The sequence below is a fragment of the Bos indicus x Bos taurus genome, chromosome 8 (assembly GCF_003369695.1).
Source record: "Bos indicus x Bos taurus breed Angus x Brahman F1 hybrid chromosome 8, Bos_hybrid_MaternalHap_v2.0, whole genome shotgun sequence".
Classification (NCBI taxonomy): domain Eukaryota; kingdom Metazoa; phylum Chordata; class Mammalia; order Artiodactyla; family Bovidae; genus Bos; species Bos indicus x Bos taurus.
The window spans coordinates 62,800,078-62,817,863 of NC_040083.1; the positions used below are offsets into that span (position 1 = coordinate 62,800,078).

Below are 17,786 nucleotides of genomic sequence, written 5' to 3' on the forward strand. Positions count from 1 at the left end.
CTGCAACTACTGAAGCCCACTCACCCCAGAGCCCATTTTCTGCACCGAGAAGCCACCACAGTGAGAAGCCCATGCACCACAGAGAGTAGCCTATGCTCACTGCAACTAGAGAAAGCCCATGTGCAGCAACAAAGACCCAGCGCAGCCAAAAAATAAATAAATAAAAAACTTAAAAATAAATAAAAATAACATTCTCATGATTAGAAAAAAATCTACAGTATACTGCAGAGAAGTGAAAAGTTCCCTCAGCCGCCAAAGAACATGCCTCCCCACCAAGCAACCATTGTTAGCATACCTGTATTTATCCTTCTAGAAGTTTCTACATATGTGTAAACATGGATTTGTTATAATCCTGTTTTACATGTATGAATAGAACACTGTAACAGTTTACTATTTATGTTGTATTGGTAAATTTTCTCATGTGGCTATATGACAAAATCTTTCCAAAATGTACAGTTCATGATTTAGAAGCATGTGATAACTCAAAAACCTACTTCATAAATAACTTTTCTAGAACTCAAAACACCCTCTCAGAGAAATAATGTTCTAAGTCGGGGTCCATAAACTTCTGTAAAGGGCCAGATGGCAAGTATTTTCAGCTTTGCAGGCCATAATCTCTGTCACTGGTTCTGTTTGGGGGAATGTTTGTTTTTGTTCACAATCTTTTTAAAAAGTAAAGACCAATCTTGTCTCTTAAGCTGCACAAAAACAGGCTGTGGGCTAAATTGGGCCTTCAGAGTATAGTCTGCTGTGCCCTGTTTGAAATACCAGTTAGGCTCCCAGCTTAGCACCCAGAAGCAAAATCCACCCAAAATGCTAAGATACCAAATGAGTCAATATATTTTAAATGGCTTTGCAAACCATAACATCTACACCACTGTGAAGAATTATGACACTTCTTCAGTGTTTAGCATGTGGGTAATTTTTTAAAAAATAAAATTTGTTAACATTGAATTAAAAAGTTCTATATATCTTGAATTGCATGAAGAATTAGTGAAGAATCTGAATAGAATTTTCCAGTTATCTACAAGGTAGAAGAGGTGGGGAACTGTGTTATATCCAATCCTACTGTTTTTGTCAACACAATGTAAATATGCTGCTGCTGCTGAGTCACTTTAGTCGTGTCCGACTCTGTGCGACCCCATAGATGGCAGCCCACCAGGCTCCCCCGTCCCTGGGATTCTCCAGGCAAGAACACTGGAGTGGGTTGCCATTTCCTTCTCCAATGCATGAAAGTAAAAAGTGAAAGTGAAGTCGCTCAGTCGTGCCCAACCCTCAGCGACCCCATGGACTGCAGCCTACCAGGCTCCTCTGTCCATGGGATTTTCCAGGCAAGAGTACTGGAGTGGGGTGCCATTGCCTTCTCCTCAATGTAAATATACGTGGGCCCAAACTTGACTGGTTTGTGTGGCATAAGTTCATAGGCCAAGCAGCCCCCTCCATCAGTAGAGAGAGAGTGTACCACTGAGTTTCCGTCTCTCCCCCCAGCTCCTGTGGGCACTGAGAAAGGCTTCTCTTGTGCTTGTCACTTACATTCACATGCACTGACCTGAATCTTGAGTTCTCTGTGCGTTGCCCTTCTGGTAACTCACAAAGGCAAGAGAAGGGGCAGACAGCAGAATAACAAGGATGCTGGAGAGTCATTTGAGAACTCCTTAGATGAGGAACCTTATTTTTAACAATGGCCAAAAATCCTTATTGTATTTCATTGAGCTTTAATCCTTTCGACTCATCTCTTTTCTGTCAGAGGTAGAACTTACCTTAATAACTGCACTTTATGATTACAATTCTACTTTCATACAAAAGAAGTGCAGACTACCCTGAAATACTTGGGCTGGCATTAGGAAAGAAGGCGGGAGAGAAAGGGTGCTGAGAAGGATCATGAGTGAGGAAGGGCCTGAGCTGGGGGTGGTGTGCAGGCAGTGAAGGCAGCTCCTGGTACATATACAATTTCAGGAGGGAGAGCCAGGTGGGCAGGTGGCATAAAGTCACCTGGGTCCTTAAGATGGGGGCACTTTGTCAGTTCCCTTAGCAAAACATCCTATAACTAGCTAAAAGAAGTTCTTTAAAAGAAAATTCTGTAATGCTAATAATAATAATAAAATAAGGCCTTCCATACATTGGACTTGAAGCACCCCTTGATTCTCCTGAGTCTGCTTATCCAGTCACGTAAGCCAGAGCAGACTGTCAGAGAAAGCGTGTTGATGATGACAGGTACAATTTAAAAATGACCTAAGTTGGACTTCCCTGGTGGTCCAGTGGTTGGGGAGTCCACCTGCCAATGCAGGGGACACAGGTTTGATTCCAGGTCTGGAAGGATCCCACATGCCTCAGAGCAACTGGACCCGTGGGCCACAGCTACTGAGCCCTCGCACCCTAGAGCCTGTGCTCCGCAACAAGAGAAGCCACTGCAATGAGAGGACTCTTAAGAGTAGTCCCTGTTCACCACAACTAGAGAAAAGCCCACGCAAAGCAACAAAGCCCCAGCACAGCAAAAATAAATAAATCTGTGAGTCTGTTTCTTAAAAGATAAAATTAAAATGACATAAGTTTACAGACCACAGAAGAGTTTAGAAAATACTTTCCCAAGCATTATCCTTGTAACAACAACTCCATAAGGTCAGGGAGGTGGAGATGGGCTCAGTGACTCGCCCAAGGTCACAGAGGTAGCACAGGGCTGAGCAGAAAGCAGGGTGTAAAGTTTCTGAGGCCAGTCACAGAGCTCCCCACATTTCCCACGCTGCGGAGGTGCCAGGCAGATCTAGTGGGAATGGGCATCCCTGCCCCTATTCTCCTTCCTCTTCATTTAGTGGTTAGATTCCCATGAACATCACTCTAGGTGAAGCATGCTGTGCTTATGAAGCATCTGTGTGTGTTAGTTGCTCAGTCCTGTCCAACTCTTTGCGACCCCATGGACTGTAGCGCGCTAGGCTCTTCTCTCCATGGAATTCTCCAGGCAAGAATACTGGAGTAGGCTGCTATTTCCTTCTCCAATGAAGCATATGAAACCTCAAATAAAGTATCTGGGTCAGCTGAGCATCTGCCCCTGCACAGGGGAAGGTATGAGAGCCACAGTGGGAAGGGAACCAACTCCAGGGCCAGGTCGGATGACAGGGATGACATCCTCAGTGCTTGGCCAACCAGCTGTGTGAGCCTGAGCACATCATTTAACCCCTGGTCAATGTAGAGAAAGCAAGCAGCCCAGTGCCAAGGACCCACTAAAAGTGTAGTAACTGATACAGATTTCATTATAATGGTGCCTTCATCCTTTGGGACCGTATCATAAAAAGAAAACTACCAACAAGAGCTTGATAAACAAACGGTTCATCAGTTCAGTTCAGTTCAGTCGCTCAGTCGTGTACGACTGTGTGACCCCATGAATCGCAGCACCCCAGGCCTTCCTGTCCATCACCAACTCCTGGAGTCTACCCAAATTCATGCCCATCGAGTCGGTAATGCCATCCAACCGTCTCATCCTCTGTCGTCCCCTTCTCCTCCTGCCCCCAATCCCTCCCAGCATCAGTCTTTTCCGATGAGTCAACTCTTCGCATCAGGTGGCCAAAGTATTGGAGTTTCAGCTTCAGCATCAGTCCTTCCAATGAATGGCCAGGACTGATCTTTAGGATGGACTGGTTGGATCTCCTTGCAGTCCAAGGGACTCTCAAGAGTTTTCTCCAACACCACAGTTCAAAAGCATCAATTCTTCAGCACTCAGCTTTCTTTACAGTCCAACTCTCACATCCATACATGACCACTGGAAAAACCATAGACAACAAAGGACTAGATGGCCTTTTGTTGGCAGAGTAATATCTCTGCTTTTGAATATGCTATCTAGGTTGGTCATAACTTTCCTTCCAAGGAGTAAGTGTCTTTTAATGTCATGGCTGCAATCACCATCTGCAGTGATTCTGGAGCCCCCAAAAATAAAGTCTGACACTGTTTCCACTGTTTCCCCATCTATTTCCCATGAAGTGATGGGATCAGATGCCATGATCTTAGTTTTCTTAACATTGAGCTTTAAGCCAACTTTTTCACTCTCCTCTTTCACTTTCATCAAGAGGCTTTTTAGTTCCTTTTCATTTTCTGCTGTAAGGGTGGTGTCATCTGCATATCTGAGGTTATTGATATTTCTCCTGGCAATCTTGATTCCAGCTTGTGCTTCTTCCAGCCCAGCATTTCTCATAATGTACTCTGCATATAAGTTAAATAAGCAGGGTGACAATATACAGCCTTGACATTTCCTATTTGGAACCAGTCTGTTGTTCCATGTCCAGTTCTAACTGTTGCTTCCTGACCTGCATATAGGTTTCTCAAGAGGCAGGTCAGGTGATCTGGTATTCCCATCTCTTTCAGAATTTTCCACAGTTTATTGTGATCCACACAGTCAAAGGCTTATGGGTTTTGCTAATTCCAGCCTCCACACACTGGAATAATCCATCCCACACCTTAAGCCAACTACAATTTTAAAATGTAATAAGTGGCACTAATCCTTCTCCTCTCTCTATATATATGTGATTGACAAATATCAGCATTCCCTGTGCTAGTTACTGTTTTGGAGAGCTGGAGCAGATGGGCGGAAAGCCAAAATTACCTGAACAGCTTGAGCTCCTGGAGTTACTCTCCAAACTAGTGAAAATTATCAGCTCTCAGGGCTCCCCCTACAGGCACCAGAAAGCCAAGGCTAACCTGGAAGGTGGATGTCATTTGTGTCCCCTTCTTTAGAAAAAGTTCCCGAGATGGAAAGGATTGGAAGGTTTACTTCCAATGACTTCTCTTGCTGAGGGATGGAAGTTCATAACCTAGAGATATGAACTTCCTCACAACCGGACATTTTCTTGCCTAGAGACAAAAACTCACACAGGGGAGTCAAGGATTGAGGGTTGGTAGAGGCTATAGAACTTGTATGAGAAACAGCTAAAAAAAAAAAAACATGACAGGGTGATCAGCCTCACCCTCTATGGCCCTGCCAGAGAGTGTAGTTATCAGAGAACAGATCTGCTCTCATGTAAAGGAAGAACCCTTTAATAATGAGCTACACAGGGCAGGGGTGAAGGGTCGTCACTGAGGGGCTTATGCAGGGAAAAAAGGCCAAACATTGGAAATACTGAAGAGACTGATGAGCTGGCAGAAAACTAAGCTGGATTATATTTAGGGTTTTAGTTCTAAAACCCTGAGAATGTATGTTAAAACCGCAAACAACGAAAGAGTCCTCTTGCTAGAAAGTTGACTGGTATGGTCCTCAGAGTTATTTTCTCCATATTAAGTATCAACATTTTGTGTTTCAAGACCTGAAAGTGAAAGTGAAGTCACTCAGTTGTGTCTGACTCTGTGACCCCGTGGACTGTAGCCTACCAGGCTCCTCCATCCATGGGATTTTTCAGGCAAGAGTACTAGAGTGGGTTGCCATTTCCTTCTCCAGGGGATCTTCCCAACCCAGGGATGGAACCCAGGTCTCCCATATTGTAGGCAGACACTTTTACCGTCTGAGCCACCAGGGAAGTCACTCAGTCTCAAAGTGATTTTAAGAGATAAGAATTCAAAATCAAAATAAAGGATGGACTGTTACCAATGTCAGTTTCCTAGTTTTAACATTATACCATAGTTATGTAAGATGTTACCATGAGAAGAAGCTAGGTGAAGGGGTCACAGGCCTTCGGCACTATTTTTGCAATTTCCTATGAATTTATAGGGTTAGCAGTAAAGAATCCACCTGGAGATGGGGGTTTGATCCCTGGGTGGGGAAGATCCCCCGAAGGAAAGCATAGCAACCCACTCTAGTGTTCTTGCCTGGAGAATCCCCATGGACAGAGGAGCCTGGCAGGCTACAGTCCACAGGGTCACAAAGCATCGGACACATTGAAGCGACTTAGCACACACATGAACCTATAATTGTCTAGAAATAAAAAGCTTTTACAAATCAAATTAAAAATACTTCCCCAAGAGGTTCTAGGTAATCTCAAAGACAACCCAGTTTGTTTCCGGAATGCAGTGTCATGAGCCACAAATGACTCTGCAAGTATCTACAGGCAGCAGGGCTCATTTCAAAACCATGATCAATCAGCTATTAAGATTTATGGTTACAATTAGGAAAGCCTGTGTCATGCTGACAGGTGTCTAATTTGGTTATGCTGATCATAAATCTTCAGCTATCTGGGATCACATCGCTAAAATCATCTATGGGCAATACGTTCTTGAAGCTGCTTCCCGTGTGGTGTTCACACAGGAATCGTGCAGACTTAATTACTCTCTCTATCTGACTGTAATCCAACAATGAGCTTGTGTCTTCTTCCTCCACAACTATGACTGGCAACAAGAACGGCATCCAGTTTAATCTCAGTCTACCACTGAAGCCCCACTCACGGCAGTTCTCAGTCAATGGTCATAGAATAAATAAGAAATAAATAAGAAATAAATCAGTGATTAAGTTATTTTTCTTGGACTTCTCAGAATGACTTTCTTTTCTGATACAAAGGCATCCAAAGAAATCCTAAAGTCACCATTTTGGAATCAGGATTAAATATATACACATACGTGGGTGCGGGGAGCAAAGTCTCTAAACATCTTTATAACAACTTTATTTTGATTTGTTAGTTTCTCAAGATATCATAACTCAGTTTGATTTAGAACAAAATAGAGAGATCAGGCTTTTTCAGACAAAAAAAACCCCAACATGAATGGCTGAACACATCCCCTAACTTCTGCCCAGTTTTACCAAGTACCAAGGACAACTGACTTCTTTCAGAAAACCCTGACATAGCATCGCCTTTGGATTCTGCAGTATTAACTGATCAAAAGCAATCATGATATAGTGATTTCTCCAAATTCTATATCTCTTAGTTTATTAAAATACATGTTTTTCAAATAAATATTATGAACAAGCCAAATCACCAAATGTGTGAGATCACAAAGTGCCACGTTGCTTCCTTTTGCAAAGAAGGCACATCATTAGCTTGTACTGATAACCCAACAGCCACACCCAAGTCAATCAGGCTGCCTTACAGGCTCCATGGAGGATCCTCACGACCCCAAAGACACTGGGGACTCCGCAAGCTTGCTCATCTGAACAGGCTCAGAAGCCGGCTTGATCCTTAGGACTTCCGCAAAACCATCACCAAACCAGCATGTAACGTGTGCCGTGTCTACTGTAAAGTAAAAAAGACGATCTTGGCAGAGCTTCCGTCGATATACAGACCGAGGATCAGCTGACAGCACAGCCTCGATGGCATGCCTTGCTTCCTCCGCTGACTGAAAATATTTAAATGAAGTGTGACCAACACCTGCAATAAGAAGAACACAGCTTGGGAATTCTCTGGTGGTCCAGTGGTGAGGACTCCATGCATTAACTGCCATGGGCCCAGGTTCAATTCCTGCTGGGGAAGTAAGATCCCACAAGGCACACCGCCCCCACCCCCACCCCAAAAAAGGACCCCCTGACTTAATTATCAAAATCATGCAAGTCAAATTTCAGTACAGTGAGTTTCAATGTGGAGGCTGGTTGGAGCCTCATAAAGAATGTGGTACTGTCATTATATTAAAGTGGTACATATTCAAGTGGTATATTCAAGTGGTACTGTCATTATATTAAATTTATGCACACTCAACCCAGATTTGAAATCTGCTGAGCAAAAAAAATCATGGCGATAATTTTCCTTAGTCTCCTAAGCAGGATAGCTGAGCTTTCACTTTTGTGCACCCAAAATGTCACTTTCTATGCTCAGTGTAGAAAGTGAAAGTCAGTCGCACAGTCCTATCCAACTCTTTGTGACCCCATGGACTGTAGCCTGCCTGGCTCCTCTGTCCATGAAATTCTCCAGGCAAGAATACTGGAGTGGGTTGCCATTTCCTTCTGCAGGGGATCTTCCCAACCCAGACATCGAACCTGGGTCTCCTGCACTACAGGCAGATTCTTTACCAACTGAGCCACTAGGGAAGCTCAACGTAGACGTGAATTCAATTCCTTGTCATTTTCCTCCCATAATGCAGGCATGGTCACTGAAAGGCATGACAGTCCCAGCATTCTCAGAAGCCGCACGTAGCCAGAGCACTACCTAAAGGCAGGGGAGGGTGCCTCAGGCAGGGGCGGGTGTCACACACCCACAAGTAAAAGTAACGCTACTTTCTGTAGGAGAAATGGGAGAGCCCTTGTGAGAACAGTGAAGCAGGTAGACTAAGGTCAACACCATCACTGGGAAGAGGCTACCCCATTCCCCAGGTTTGTATGTCAGTAAACACAGGAAGCGGAAAAATTTCCTGTGTTTATAACACTATGGGTGTGTTATAATTTTTTTAAATATATTACATACAAAACTTAAATAAAAGATTAACTGTGACCTAATTTTTAATAGCTGCCACATAACATACATCCAAACAAAGACCAGGCTCTTCCAGGAAGGCAGGTGCTTTACAGAATGTTGTCCCTGTTCAAAATATCATCTGGAGTGGTAGTGGGGGGTGGAAGTGCTGTCTTTATCCTTCTGAAAACAAATTCAGATTTTAGAAAACAGCCAAATATCACTCTGGACTATGTCCAATTAAAAAGTTGGTAAGTAAAGTCATGAAATACAATCTCTGGTCAAAAACTGAGGACTAATTATGCAGTGCTAAGATTCCTTTCGTGTTTGGTACATAAAACGATTCTAAGGCCACTCTAAAAAGAAGAGTTCCCAAGACACCACACTCTTCAGTAACTGTTTCCCGTAGAAGCTCCAGGTCTTCGTTTGGCTGTTCATTTGGTGCAGGTGCCCTTCCCTCACTTCCCTGCCTACTTATGTTTCCAAGCTCAGCCCAAATACTTACCCTTTCCTCCAAGAAGCCTTCTCAGATTTCCTCCCCAAGGAGCTAGAAGCCTCCCCAGATTTTCTGCTCCCCAAGTCAGAATACACTCTCCTTCCTGTTCCCACAGCACTCTATTCCAGTGCCAATCCCACCTCTCCATTCCAACATCTTTTTATCCTTTCTACACTCTAAACTTTCTGAAGTCATTTCTTATTTCTGTCCTGGCTCAAAATTCTGCTGCTATAAATCAATCAGCCCCCATTTTATAGTTACAGTTCATTATTTCTCTTTTTAACCACTTTTTAAATCAGTAAGACATAATGTAGCCTCTCAATGAACTACAGTTTGAAAAACACAAAACTTTCCAAAGTAGGAAACATTTCATGATAACCACCAGACAAGGGGCAAATATATGGTACCTTTTAGGCAGCACTGCTTTGTTCTACCACAAAATCCTTTTTTTTGACTTTCCTTGGGAATTCCCTGGTGGTCTACTAGTTAGGACTCCAAGCTTTCACTGCTGAGGGTGTGGACTTAATCCTTGGTCAGGGAACTAAGACACTACAAGCCATGTGGGGCGTGACCCCTCCAAAGGAAAAAAAAAAACACCCAAAACTGATTTCCTCTTCCCATGAACTGTGCTGCCGCTGTTTAGTCACCAAGTCACGTCCCACTCTTTTGCAACCCCATGGACTGTGGCCCGCCAGGCTTCTCTGTCCAGGGGATTTCCCAGGCAAGAATACTGCAGTGGGTTGCTGTTTTCTTCTCAGGGATCTTCCTGACCCAGGGATCGAACAGGTGTTCCTGCATTACAGGTGGATTCCTTTACCCATGAGCCATTAGGGAAGCCCCCCCACGAACTAGATGCAGTGATTAAACAACGTTCATAAAACTTTTAAAATAAAGAGATCAATTTAAAAATTAAATGTCCTGTTTAAACATAAGGCCTTAGGATAGAATGAGAAGCACAACCGCCCAGTGGCAGGTGAAATCTGACGTCTCCTTGGCAACGATAAACTGGCCACTTCTTACTGGAACTACTGAACCCACTTCTTAATGGGCCCTTCCTTCATTCTAGACAGCTGCTTGGAATCTGCTTGTGGGCTTGAAAAACCAGATAACAATGTTTGTTAACATTATGTATTAAACAGGTGCCAAGTAAAAGACCTGTGGCGGCTCTTCTGCAGTGCTGGGACTTTACAGGGACAATTCCTGTGGTAAGACACTCTTTCCTTCTTACTACTGGGCTCGTGCCAAAGGCTGAGCTATTGACCACCTGACAGTTAAAATAAGATGAGACATTTCTCTAGTCAGCGAGTGAAACAGATGAAAGAAAATCTACCTAAGTATAGAACAAGCACAACTTAGCGTCTGAATGCCATTTGAGAACTCCAAGAACTACCGCTACGAGTTGACAAGAGGCCCTATTCCTGAGCAGCAGCTGTCCTCAGTAAACACGTGACTGAGTGGCTGGGACTCTGTGCTGAACAGTTGTTGACTGAAAGCCATCAGATGATGACATTGTCCAAGTTTGATTTTATACTCCTACGTTTCTTTACAAGTCATAATGACCAATACTCTATATACCTGCCCTCAGAAATAGCAATCTGGTCTATGGCCATACCACCCTGAACATGCCTAATGTCATCTTGGAAGCTAAGCAGGGTCGGGCCTGGTTAGTATTTGGATGGGAGAAACACCAAGTTCGCCAAATCTCCTAGCAAAGGCTCATCTCTTATTCACAAACAAGAAGTGGAAAGTACCTGGTTCACCTGAGCTGAGGTGCTCAAGGTCCAACTCTGCGTGAGGAGTAAATCGGACTTCCAAGGTGGCCACAGGGGCCTCTCTCACCCAGGCAGGGACCACGCTGCAGTGGGCTGCACCGGCCACCCTGGAAGGAGCCTTGGGGGACATCTCTGGGTCGTGTCCTTCTGGGGCCACTGCTTCTTCCCCTCTCTTCAGCCTGCTGTCTTCTTGTTCCTCTGAAGGGCTCTTCTCCTGGATACGTGGGCCACTTTGCTCTTGTGCCACCCTGGGACTGGATTCTTCACCCAATTCTGCCGCTCTCTCCCTTGGCTCAGGTGAGCTTTGCTGGGTGTTTGCTGCGTCATCAGATCCCGCAATGTTTTCCCCTGAAGTTCTATCTTCAGGACATTTGGGTTTCTCCGTAGTGCAGCGGCAGGGCTGTGATTCCTTGTACTCTGAGAGCTGTTGCCAGTCACAGCTATCAGTCTTGCCTTCAGACTGGGACACGGTTTTCGGTTTATGTTGGTTATTCCGTAAGGTGAAGTCCCCTGAAGACTCAATCAAAGTTTGCGGTGAGTCATAATCAGCTATGTAGGGCTTTATGTCTAGTACAGGTGTGCCATGAATCATGTCAATTCCAGAAAGGTAGACAGCTCCACCTGTAATGTGAAAAACATCTTAGAGATATTAACAATGAAGAACAGCACAAACGATTAGAGACTCAACACCATCTGCCTAAACCTCACCAGGCTTAGTCACAGTTCCTTCACGCACCAGGCTCTCTTACACTTGGTGCCAATACACACTTCTCTTTCTACCTAGAAACTCATTCTCTTTTTAACCTGTCAGACTGCTGCTTGCTCTTCAAGGCTCTCATGTAACACCTGCTTTACAGAGCCTTTCTGGCTCTTTCAGACAGAAGTGTTCTTTCCTCTGGGTTCTGCAGAGGAACCTGTGCCCAAACTTCTCCTGGAGCCCTTGTCACGTAGTCTGGCAATGGCCTGCTTAGAGTCTCTCCCCCTAGACAGTGAGTAGGCCTTCGAGCACTAGGTGGGGCCAGCTCACCTTTGCATCACTGGAGGTTTCTAACTTTGTTCCAAGTACATCAGAAAGATAGTTGCTCAGTCGTATCTGACTCTTTGAAAGCCCATGGACTGTAACCCACCAGATTCCTCTGCCCATGGAATTTTCCAGGCAAGAATACTACAGTGGGTTGCCATTTCCTTCTCCAGGGAATCTTCCTGATGCAGGGATTGAACCCAGGTCTCCCGCATTACAGGCAGATACTTTATCGTTTGAGCTACCAGGGAAGCCCAGGTACCTCAGAGTCTTCAGCATTACCTCTGTGGGACTGACGATGGTTTCTACTGTGGCAAACAGCATCTAAGGTGGCCCTGTGATGCTCATCACCTAGTGGTGTATGATCCCCTCCTCTTGAGTATGATTTGATATCACTCCAGTGACTATGTTATCTAAGACTCCTGCATTTGCTGCAGATTCACTTGACTCTTCTTGTGGGTTTGATGAAGCAAGCAGCCACGCTGGGAGAGTCCATATAACAAGGCACTGTGGGTGGTCCTTAGGTGCTATGGGCTGCCTCTAGGAGCTGGAGGCAGTCACCAGCCAAAAACCAGCAAGAGGTCAGGACCCTCAGGATCACAACTGTAAGGAAGTGAATTCTGCCAAGACCAGAGTGGGCTTGGAAGTGGATTCTTCCACAGTCAAACCTCCAGAAAAGAACTCATTCCACATGACACCTTCACTGAAACTTGGTGAAGCTCTAAGCAACGACCCAGCTAAGCTGTGTCCCAACTCCCTAACCCATAGAAACATCATAATGTCTTAAACATGTAATAAATGTGTGCTGTTTAAACTGATGGGGTGTGGTAATTTGTTACACAGCAAGAGAAATATAATATTCCATCATATAATTAAGCAGAATATAAGTCAGATTGCCAAATACTAAGGAAAGGTCTCCTGCTATCCCACTTACACAGCTGTTGTCCAGTTAGTAGACTCTGCTGCAGAGTCTACTAACTTGACCCTTGGAAAACTGGTCCAGTGAGAATCAAAAAACCACATGTGATCACACTTGATCCTATCTTCATTTAAGAAAAACATGACTAACAAAGGAATCTGATTTCTAAAACATGCTTATTGTGAATGAACCTGGAACTTTGGAAAGAAGATTTTGGACTTTCTAAGTGATAGATTGTGCCTAATGACGTCTGCAAAAGACACGGGGTTACAAGTGAGAATTCAAGGGATTTGAAGTCAGACAAACTCTTGTCTGGATGCTGTTGGGTAAATTATCAAACATCCAAGACCTCAGTGTCCTCATCCACAATAGTCAGACTGCTACTCTATCAAGTCCACGAGCCACGATGAGATAACATACATGAACACGCTTTATAAACTGCAAAGCACCACAAAAACACTGGTTATCCTTATAATGCTTGCTTACAAGAGTGTCTGTAGTGTTGCTGTGTTTGTCTTGACCTCTTTGATTTGATCTTCCCCATTAGAATGCTAAGCTCTTCTGGAGGGCAGGGATTTTCATCTAAATTTGTTTGCCACTATATCCCCAGCACCTAGAATAATGCTTGACACACATTCAGTGCTCAGAAAATATGTGTGGGTTGCACAAACAATTATAAAATGTTCCAGTACTATTACCCAAGTTGGTTAGCCATCACAAACTGAGAAAACTCAAGTTGGATTGGCTCTAGAATTTTTCTGGAAAACCTAACCAAGGCCCTGTTGAATATAATCCAGTGAGGGAGTTCAAGCTCTCAGAAAGAACAAATGAAGTAATGGCTCTCATCTTTTTAGTCTGTAATGTACCCTTAGAGCCTTCGTAAGATCCTCAAAAAAATATCCCACAGTGAATCCTTCTCCTTTGGCCACTTTACAAACAAGCAAGCTGACGCCTGGAATGTCCCAATTTCCCATATAGCTGCCACTCCATCTTCTGCCTCTTTCACAAATGTGCTGATCAGGTTGGAGGGATTTGAGAACCAGAAGCTTTCAAAAATGAATAGCTCAGTAGCAACATTATATACAAGCATGCAGTTAAAACTAATCTAGTATTCCACACAGGTTCTCCCACAATCTGACAGATATTCAGTCTATGGGGTCTTCATCCCAGCCCTCTGCCTCATGTCTCAGTGGACAGCAGCACTGCAGCTAGGATGCTTGTTCATTCCTCGGGGCTCCAAGGAAGAAATGACCGACCACCCCATGTGCTGACCATACATGCACGTGCAACCAGTTGCTGTGTTAAATTTTGAGCGTTTCCAGTTGTTTTTAGATCATTTTGTATTTACAGAATATTGAGTTAGAAAAAATTTGGTTGCTAATTTAATGACTGTGAAATCTTAAGAGTTATTTTGAAATAATAACTTCTGATAAGTGCAGTGACATAAACTAACTCTGAGCATCCTATGAGAGCTTATTGCAAAGTGTTTCAATGCTCACATTCCTTTAATCATTTCATTCTCTTCAATATCTGGTGGGTCTCAGGGGCTAACACCATTTGTATTTCTGTGAATAACAGCCAGTGCTGAGTACAATGTTGATTTTATAAGACTTCTTTTGGTTAAGGAAAAAAAGGTAAAAGTAGAAATTACCTTCTACCCTTTCCAGTTTGGCCAGGGTCAGTCCTATTGCATTGGGACGATGTGGGCTCCTTGTAGAGAAAATGCCAGTCTTTGCACCATTCAGCCTAGGAGGCTGTACTTTTGCCTTATAGCTCAAATGACCATTTTTGTGAAAAACAAACAAAATCCTATGGAAAATAAACCAAATTACTGAGTAAGAAAAGAAGACAAAGAAATTAATCTATCATAATGATATGGAGGAGGAAAAAACTATAACCCTCACAAACTAAAACAGAAAGAATGCCTTTAATGGTATTAAAATATGATCAGTGGGGGAAAAAACGTTGGGGTGAGGAAGAATGAACACAGACAAAATTTAAGTGACAGCAAGTAACGCTAGTATAACATAGGCCTTAATATAGCTAACACTTTACTTAAAAGCATCAAGATTTCTAAGGTCTCTCTTGTCTTTTAGGAAGAGTAGACTTAATACTTCACAGGTCTAGAGCAAAGTCCATAAACTTTTTCTTTAAAGGAGCAGCTGGAAAATATTTTAAGGTTTGCAGGCCAACCAGTCTCTGCTATAAACATTCAACTCTGCTACTGTAGCACAAAAGCAGCCACAGCCAACACATAAATGAATGCTCGTGGCTGTGTTCCCATAAACTTACTTACAAAAACAGAAGATGAGATGGGTTTGCTCCATGGGCCATAGCTTGCTGAACCCTGGTCTAAAAGACAGAATAATGACCCATGGGCAGAACTTAGGTCTACTGATGGATTTCAGTCATCCATCACAATTAGAACAATTGCAAATGCAGTGTGCCCCCTCAGTGGATCCCACACTTCCCTGAGGGTGTCCAAGTTATGCCAACATTCACATTCATGCCTATAGTCCAAGAATCCCATGCAATAGATAAGGGCGGTCTGGATGGCAGTCTCCAAGGGTACTTCCAACTGGAGTACTCAGAGACAAGTTCTGGTTCAGAGTACCAATTCTAACTATAAAACAACTTACCAAACATGAGAAAACTGTTCTAAGCCCATCAAGGAATGTTCAGGATTATTAAAGATGCTTTTTCTAATCCTCAAACAAGCCCGTGAATGGCTACAAATGGATGGCTGCCTTGGAGTACCATTCTTGGCTGAGAAACAGGATTCCAAGTAACCAATTGGCTCAGTTAAAAGATTCCCTACAGAAGAAAATTAGGTAAGAAATCATTAATCAAAAGGTCAAGTAGAATGAAATAATGCCATTTGCAGTAACACAGACAGACGTAGGGGCGTCTCTGGTAGCTCAGCCGGTAAAGAATTCCCCCGCAATGCAGGAGACCCTGGTTTGATTCCTGGGTTGGGAAGATTCCCAGAGAAGGGATAGGCTACCCATTCTAGTATTCTTGGGCTTCACCGGTGGCTAAGAAGGTGAAGAATCTACTTGCAATGAGGGAGATCTGGGTTCAATCCCTGGGTTGGGAAGATCCCCCAGAGGAGCCCATGGTAACCCACTCCAGTATTCTTGTCTGGAGAATCCCCATGGACAGAGGGCTTGGCCAGCTACAGTCCATGGGGTGTCAAAGAGTTGGACATGACTGAGCGACTAAGCACAGCACAGCACAGCACAGCCAGACCTAGAGATTATCATGCTAAGTAAACCAGACTTCATGCTAAGTGAGAAAGCCAAATACATGATACTGCTTATAGGTGGAATCTAAACAAATTATAGAAATGAACTTATTTACAAAACAAATGGACTCACAGACACAGAAAACAGATTTGCGGTTACCAAAAGGGGAAGAGGAGGATAAATAAGGAGTTTGGGCTTAACATATACACACTATTCTACATTAAACAGCCAAAAATGACCTACTGTACAGCATGGAGAACTATACTCAATATCTTATAATAACCTACAATGGAAGAGAATGAATAAAAAGAATACACACATACATATAACTGAATCAGTTTGCTGTACACCTGAAACTAATACATTATATATCTACTTTATTTCAATAAAAAATTTTAAAAATAAAATATAAAAATTTTTTAAAGAGAAGGCACAATTTTCTACATAATAGTGTTAACACAATGTATTAAAACCCACCATCATTATTTTTCTTTTCCAAGCAAGCAAAAACAAAAAAAAAAGGTCAAGAAAAGACGTAGGAAAACATGTTTTCTTTAACAAATTGACTTCATAGTTTTAAAATCTACCAGATGTTTCGTGCATGTGTGTATGCTCAGTCGTGTCCAACTTTATGACGCCCTGGACTATAGCTGGCCAGGCTTCTCTGTCCATGGAATTTTCCAGGCAAGCATACTGGAGTGAGTTGCCATTTCCTACTCCAGGGGATCTTCCTGACCCAGGGATCCAATCTGCGCTTCCTGCCTTGGCAGGTGTATTATTCTTTACCACTGAGCCACCAGGGAAGCCTCTACCAGATGTTCAGTCCAGTTTAGTTCAGTTCAGTCACTCAGTCATGTCTGACTCCTTGCAATCCCATGGACCACAGCACACCAGATGTTATTTAACTATAAAACAAGATTCTTAAAACATTCATAAGTACATATAAATATCCTCATCATTACATATGCATTGTTATATCCTTTTAGATAATAAACTGGAAAGAACATGGGTGAAAGGAAAAATTCATTTTTAGAAGGCTTACTATAATTCAAATTCTATGCTACCATAATTATGTATGTGACCTTGGTCAGGACTGTGGAGTATTTCAAATAGAGGGAATAAGGTGCACAAAGTCAAGTGACAAATTTTCTAGCATAAGAAGGGAACAAAACAGTTTGATTGACTGGAGTGTGAGATACAAAGCAAAGAATAATAAAAGATGAGGAAACGGGTTGCATATAAGATGCTTTCAATTGAAAACAACACAATACATGAAACGAACTAGTTTTAAGCAATAAAGGGAGTGCATGGGGTTACAGTAGTTATCGGTGCACGTGGCTGTTCTGCCAAGACCTTGCCAACCTAGCCACCAAAGAGCAAGAGAGATGACATCATCCCGCTCGCCTCAGACACATCACGTGGTGGCCTGAGCACATGATCCGTAACTTCACAATAAACAGGAAAAACGACCCTTGTCCATTCAAGGTCTCGCATGTCCCGTCCCCCCTCTGCAGTGAAAGCGGTTCCCGGCTCTTGGAGGTCTTAACGCGTGCAGAACCGCCAGCCTCTTAGAAGTTACCTGTCTCCAAGGCCGGCTTCACACACCCGCACCGGGTCGCTGTGGCGCAAGGCCTGGACTCTTTCAAGTCGCGCATGGCTACGGGTCATAGGCGTCCACCCAACGCGTTCAAACCTTCCGTTTCCGGTTTCCCTACCTGGCGCCTGCGTAGTAGCTGTGCCGGCGGATGGCGCCAAGATCGAGCATGCGCGGGGCGGGGGCGCTAGGGGAGTGAGGCGCCGGGCGGGGGATGTCAGAGGCTACCGCTAGGTGGCGATTAGAGGTTGGAGGCCTTATCCCGCTTCTGAATCTGCGTCTTGTGCTGTCTCGCGCGGACCCGCTTCAGTTTTAGGGTCCAAGTTACCGCCCTTCCCGTTGAGAACAAGTCGATAAAGATTTATGCATAAAGGTACTCGAAATGATAAGCAACCTACTCATCCAACGCATGGCGCTAATTTTTAAAAAAGAATATGTATATACAGTT

General features: G+C 43.6%; 1 protein-coding gene across 2 annotated transcripts; it reads right to left on the reverse strand.

Moving 5' to 3' along the window:
- Window positions 1–6,550: 6,550 nt before the first annotated feature.
- Window positions 6,551–17,458, reverse strand: TRMO (tRNA methyltransferase O). Of its 2 annotated transcripts, XM_027549726.1 has the most exons (5): window positions 17,324–17,458; window positions 15,139–15,313; window positions 14,151–14,308; window positions 10,539–11,180; window positions 6,551–7,277 (listed from the first exon to the last, which is right to left on the reverse strand). In XM_027549726.1, exons 1-5 carry the CDS (start codon window positions 17,397–17,399, stop codon window positions 7,018–7,020), a joined length of 1,311 nt encoding a protein of 436 aa, XP_027405527.1. In that variant the 5' UTR covers window positions 17,400–17,458; the 3' UTR covers window positions 6,551–7,017. The 2 variants fall into 2 exon arrangements, with proteins under 2 accessions (XP_027405527.1, XP_027405528.1); XM_027549727.1 differs by lacking the exons at window positions 14,151–14,308; window positions 15,139–15,313 and having other exon boundaries at window positions 17,324–17,457.
- Window positions 17,459–17,786: the final 328 nt, after the last annotated feature.

Bases quoted from the DNA above. Each gene is read 5' to 3' on its own strand.
- TRMO (XM_027549726.1), bottom strand. From the start codon at position 17,399: ATGCGCGACTTGAAAGAGTCCAGGCCTTGCGCCACAGCGACCCGGTGC. The intron at 14,309-15,138 runs GTAAGTTGTTTT...TATTTTCCATAG, and splicing joins GAACAGTTTTCTCATGTTTG to GATTTTGTTTGTTTTTCACA. The intron at 11,181-14,150 runs GTAATTTCTACT...TTCACATTACAG, and splicing joins CAAACTGGAAAGGGTAGAAG to GTGGAGCTGTCTACCTTTCT.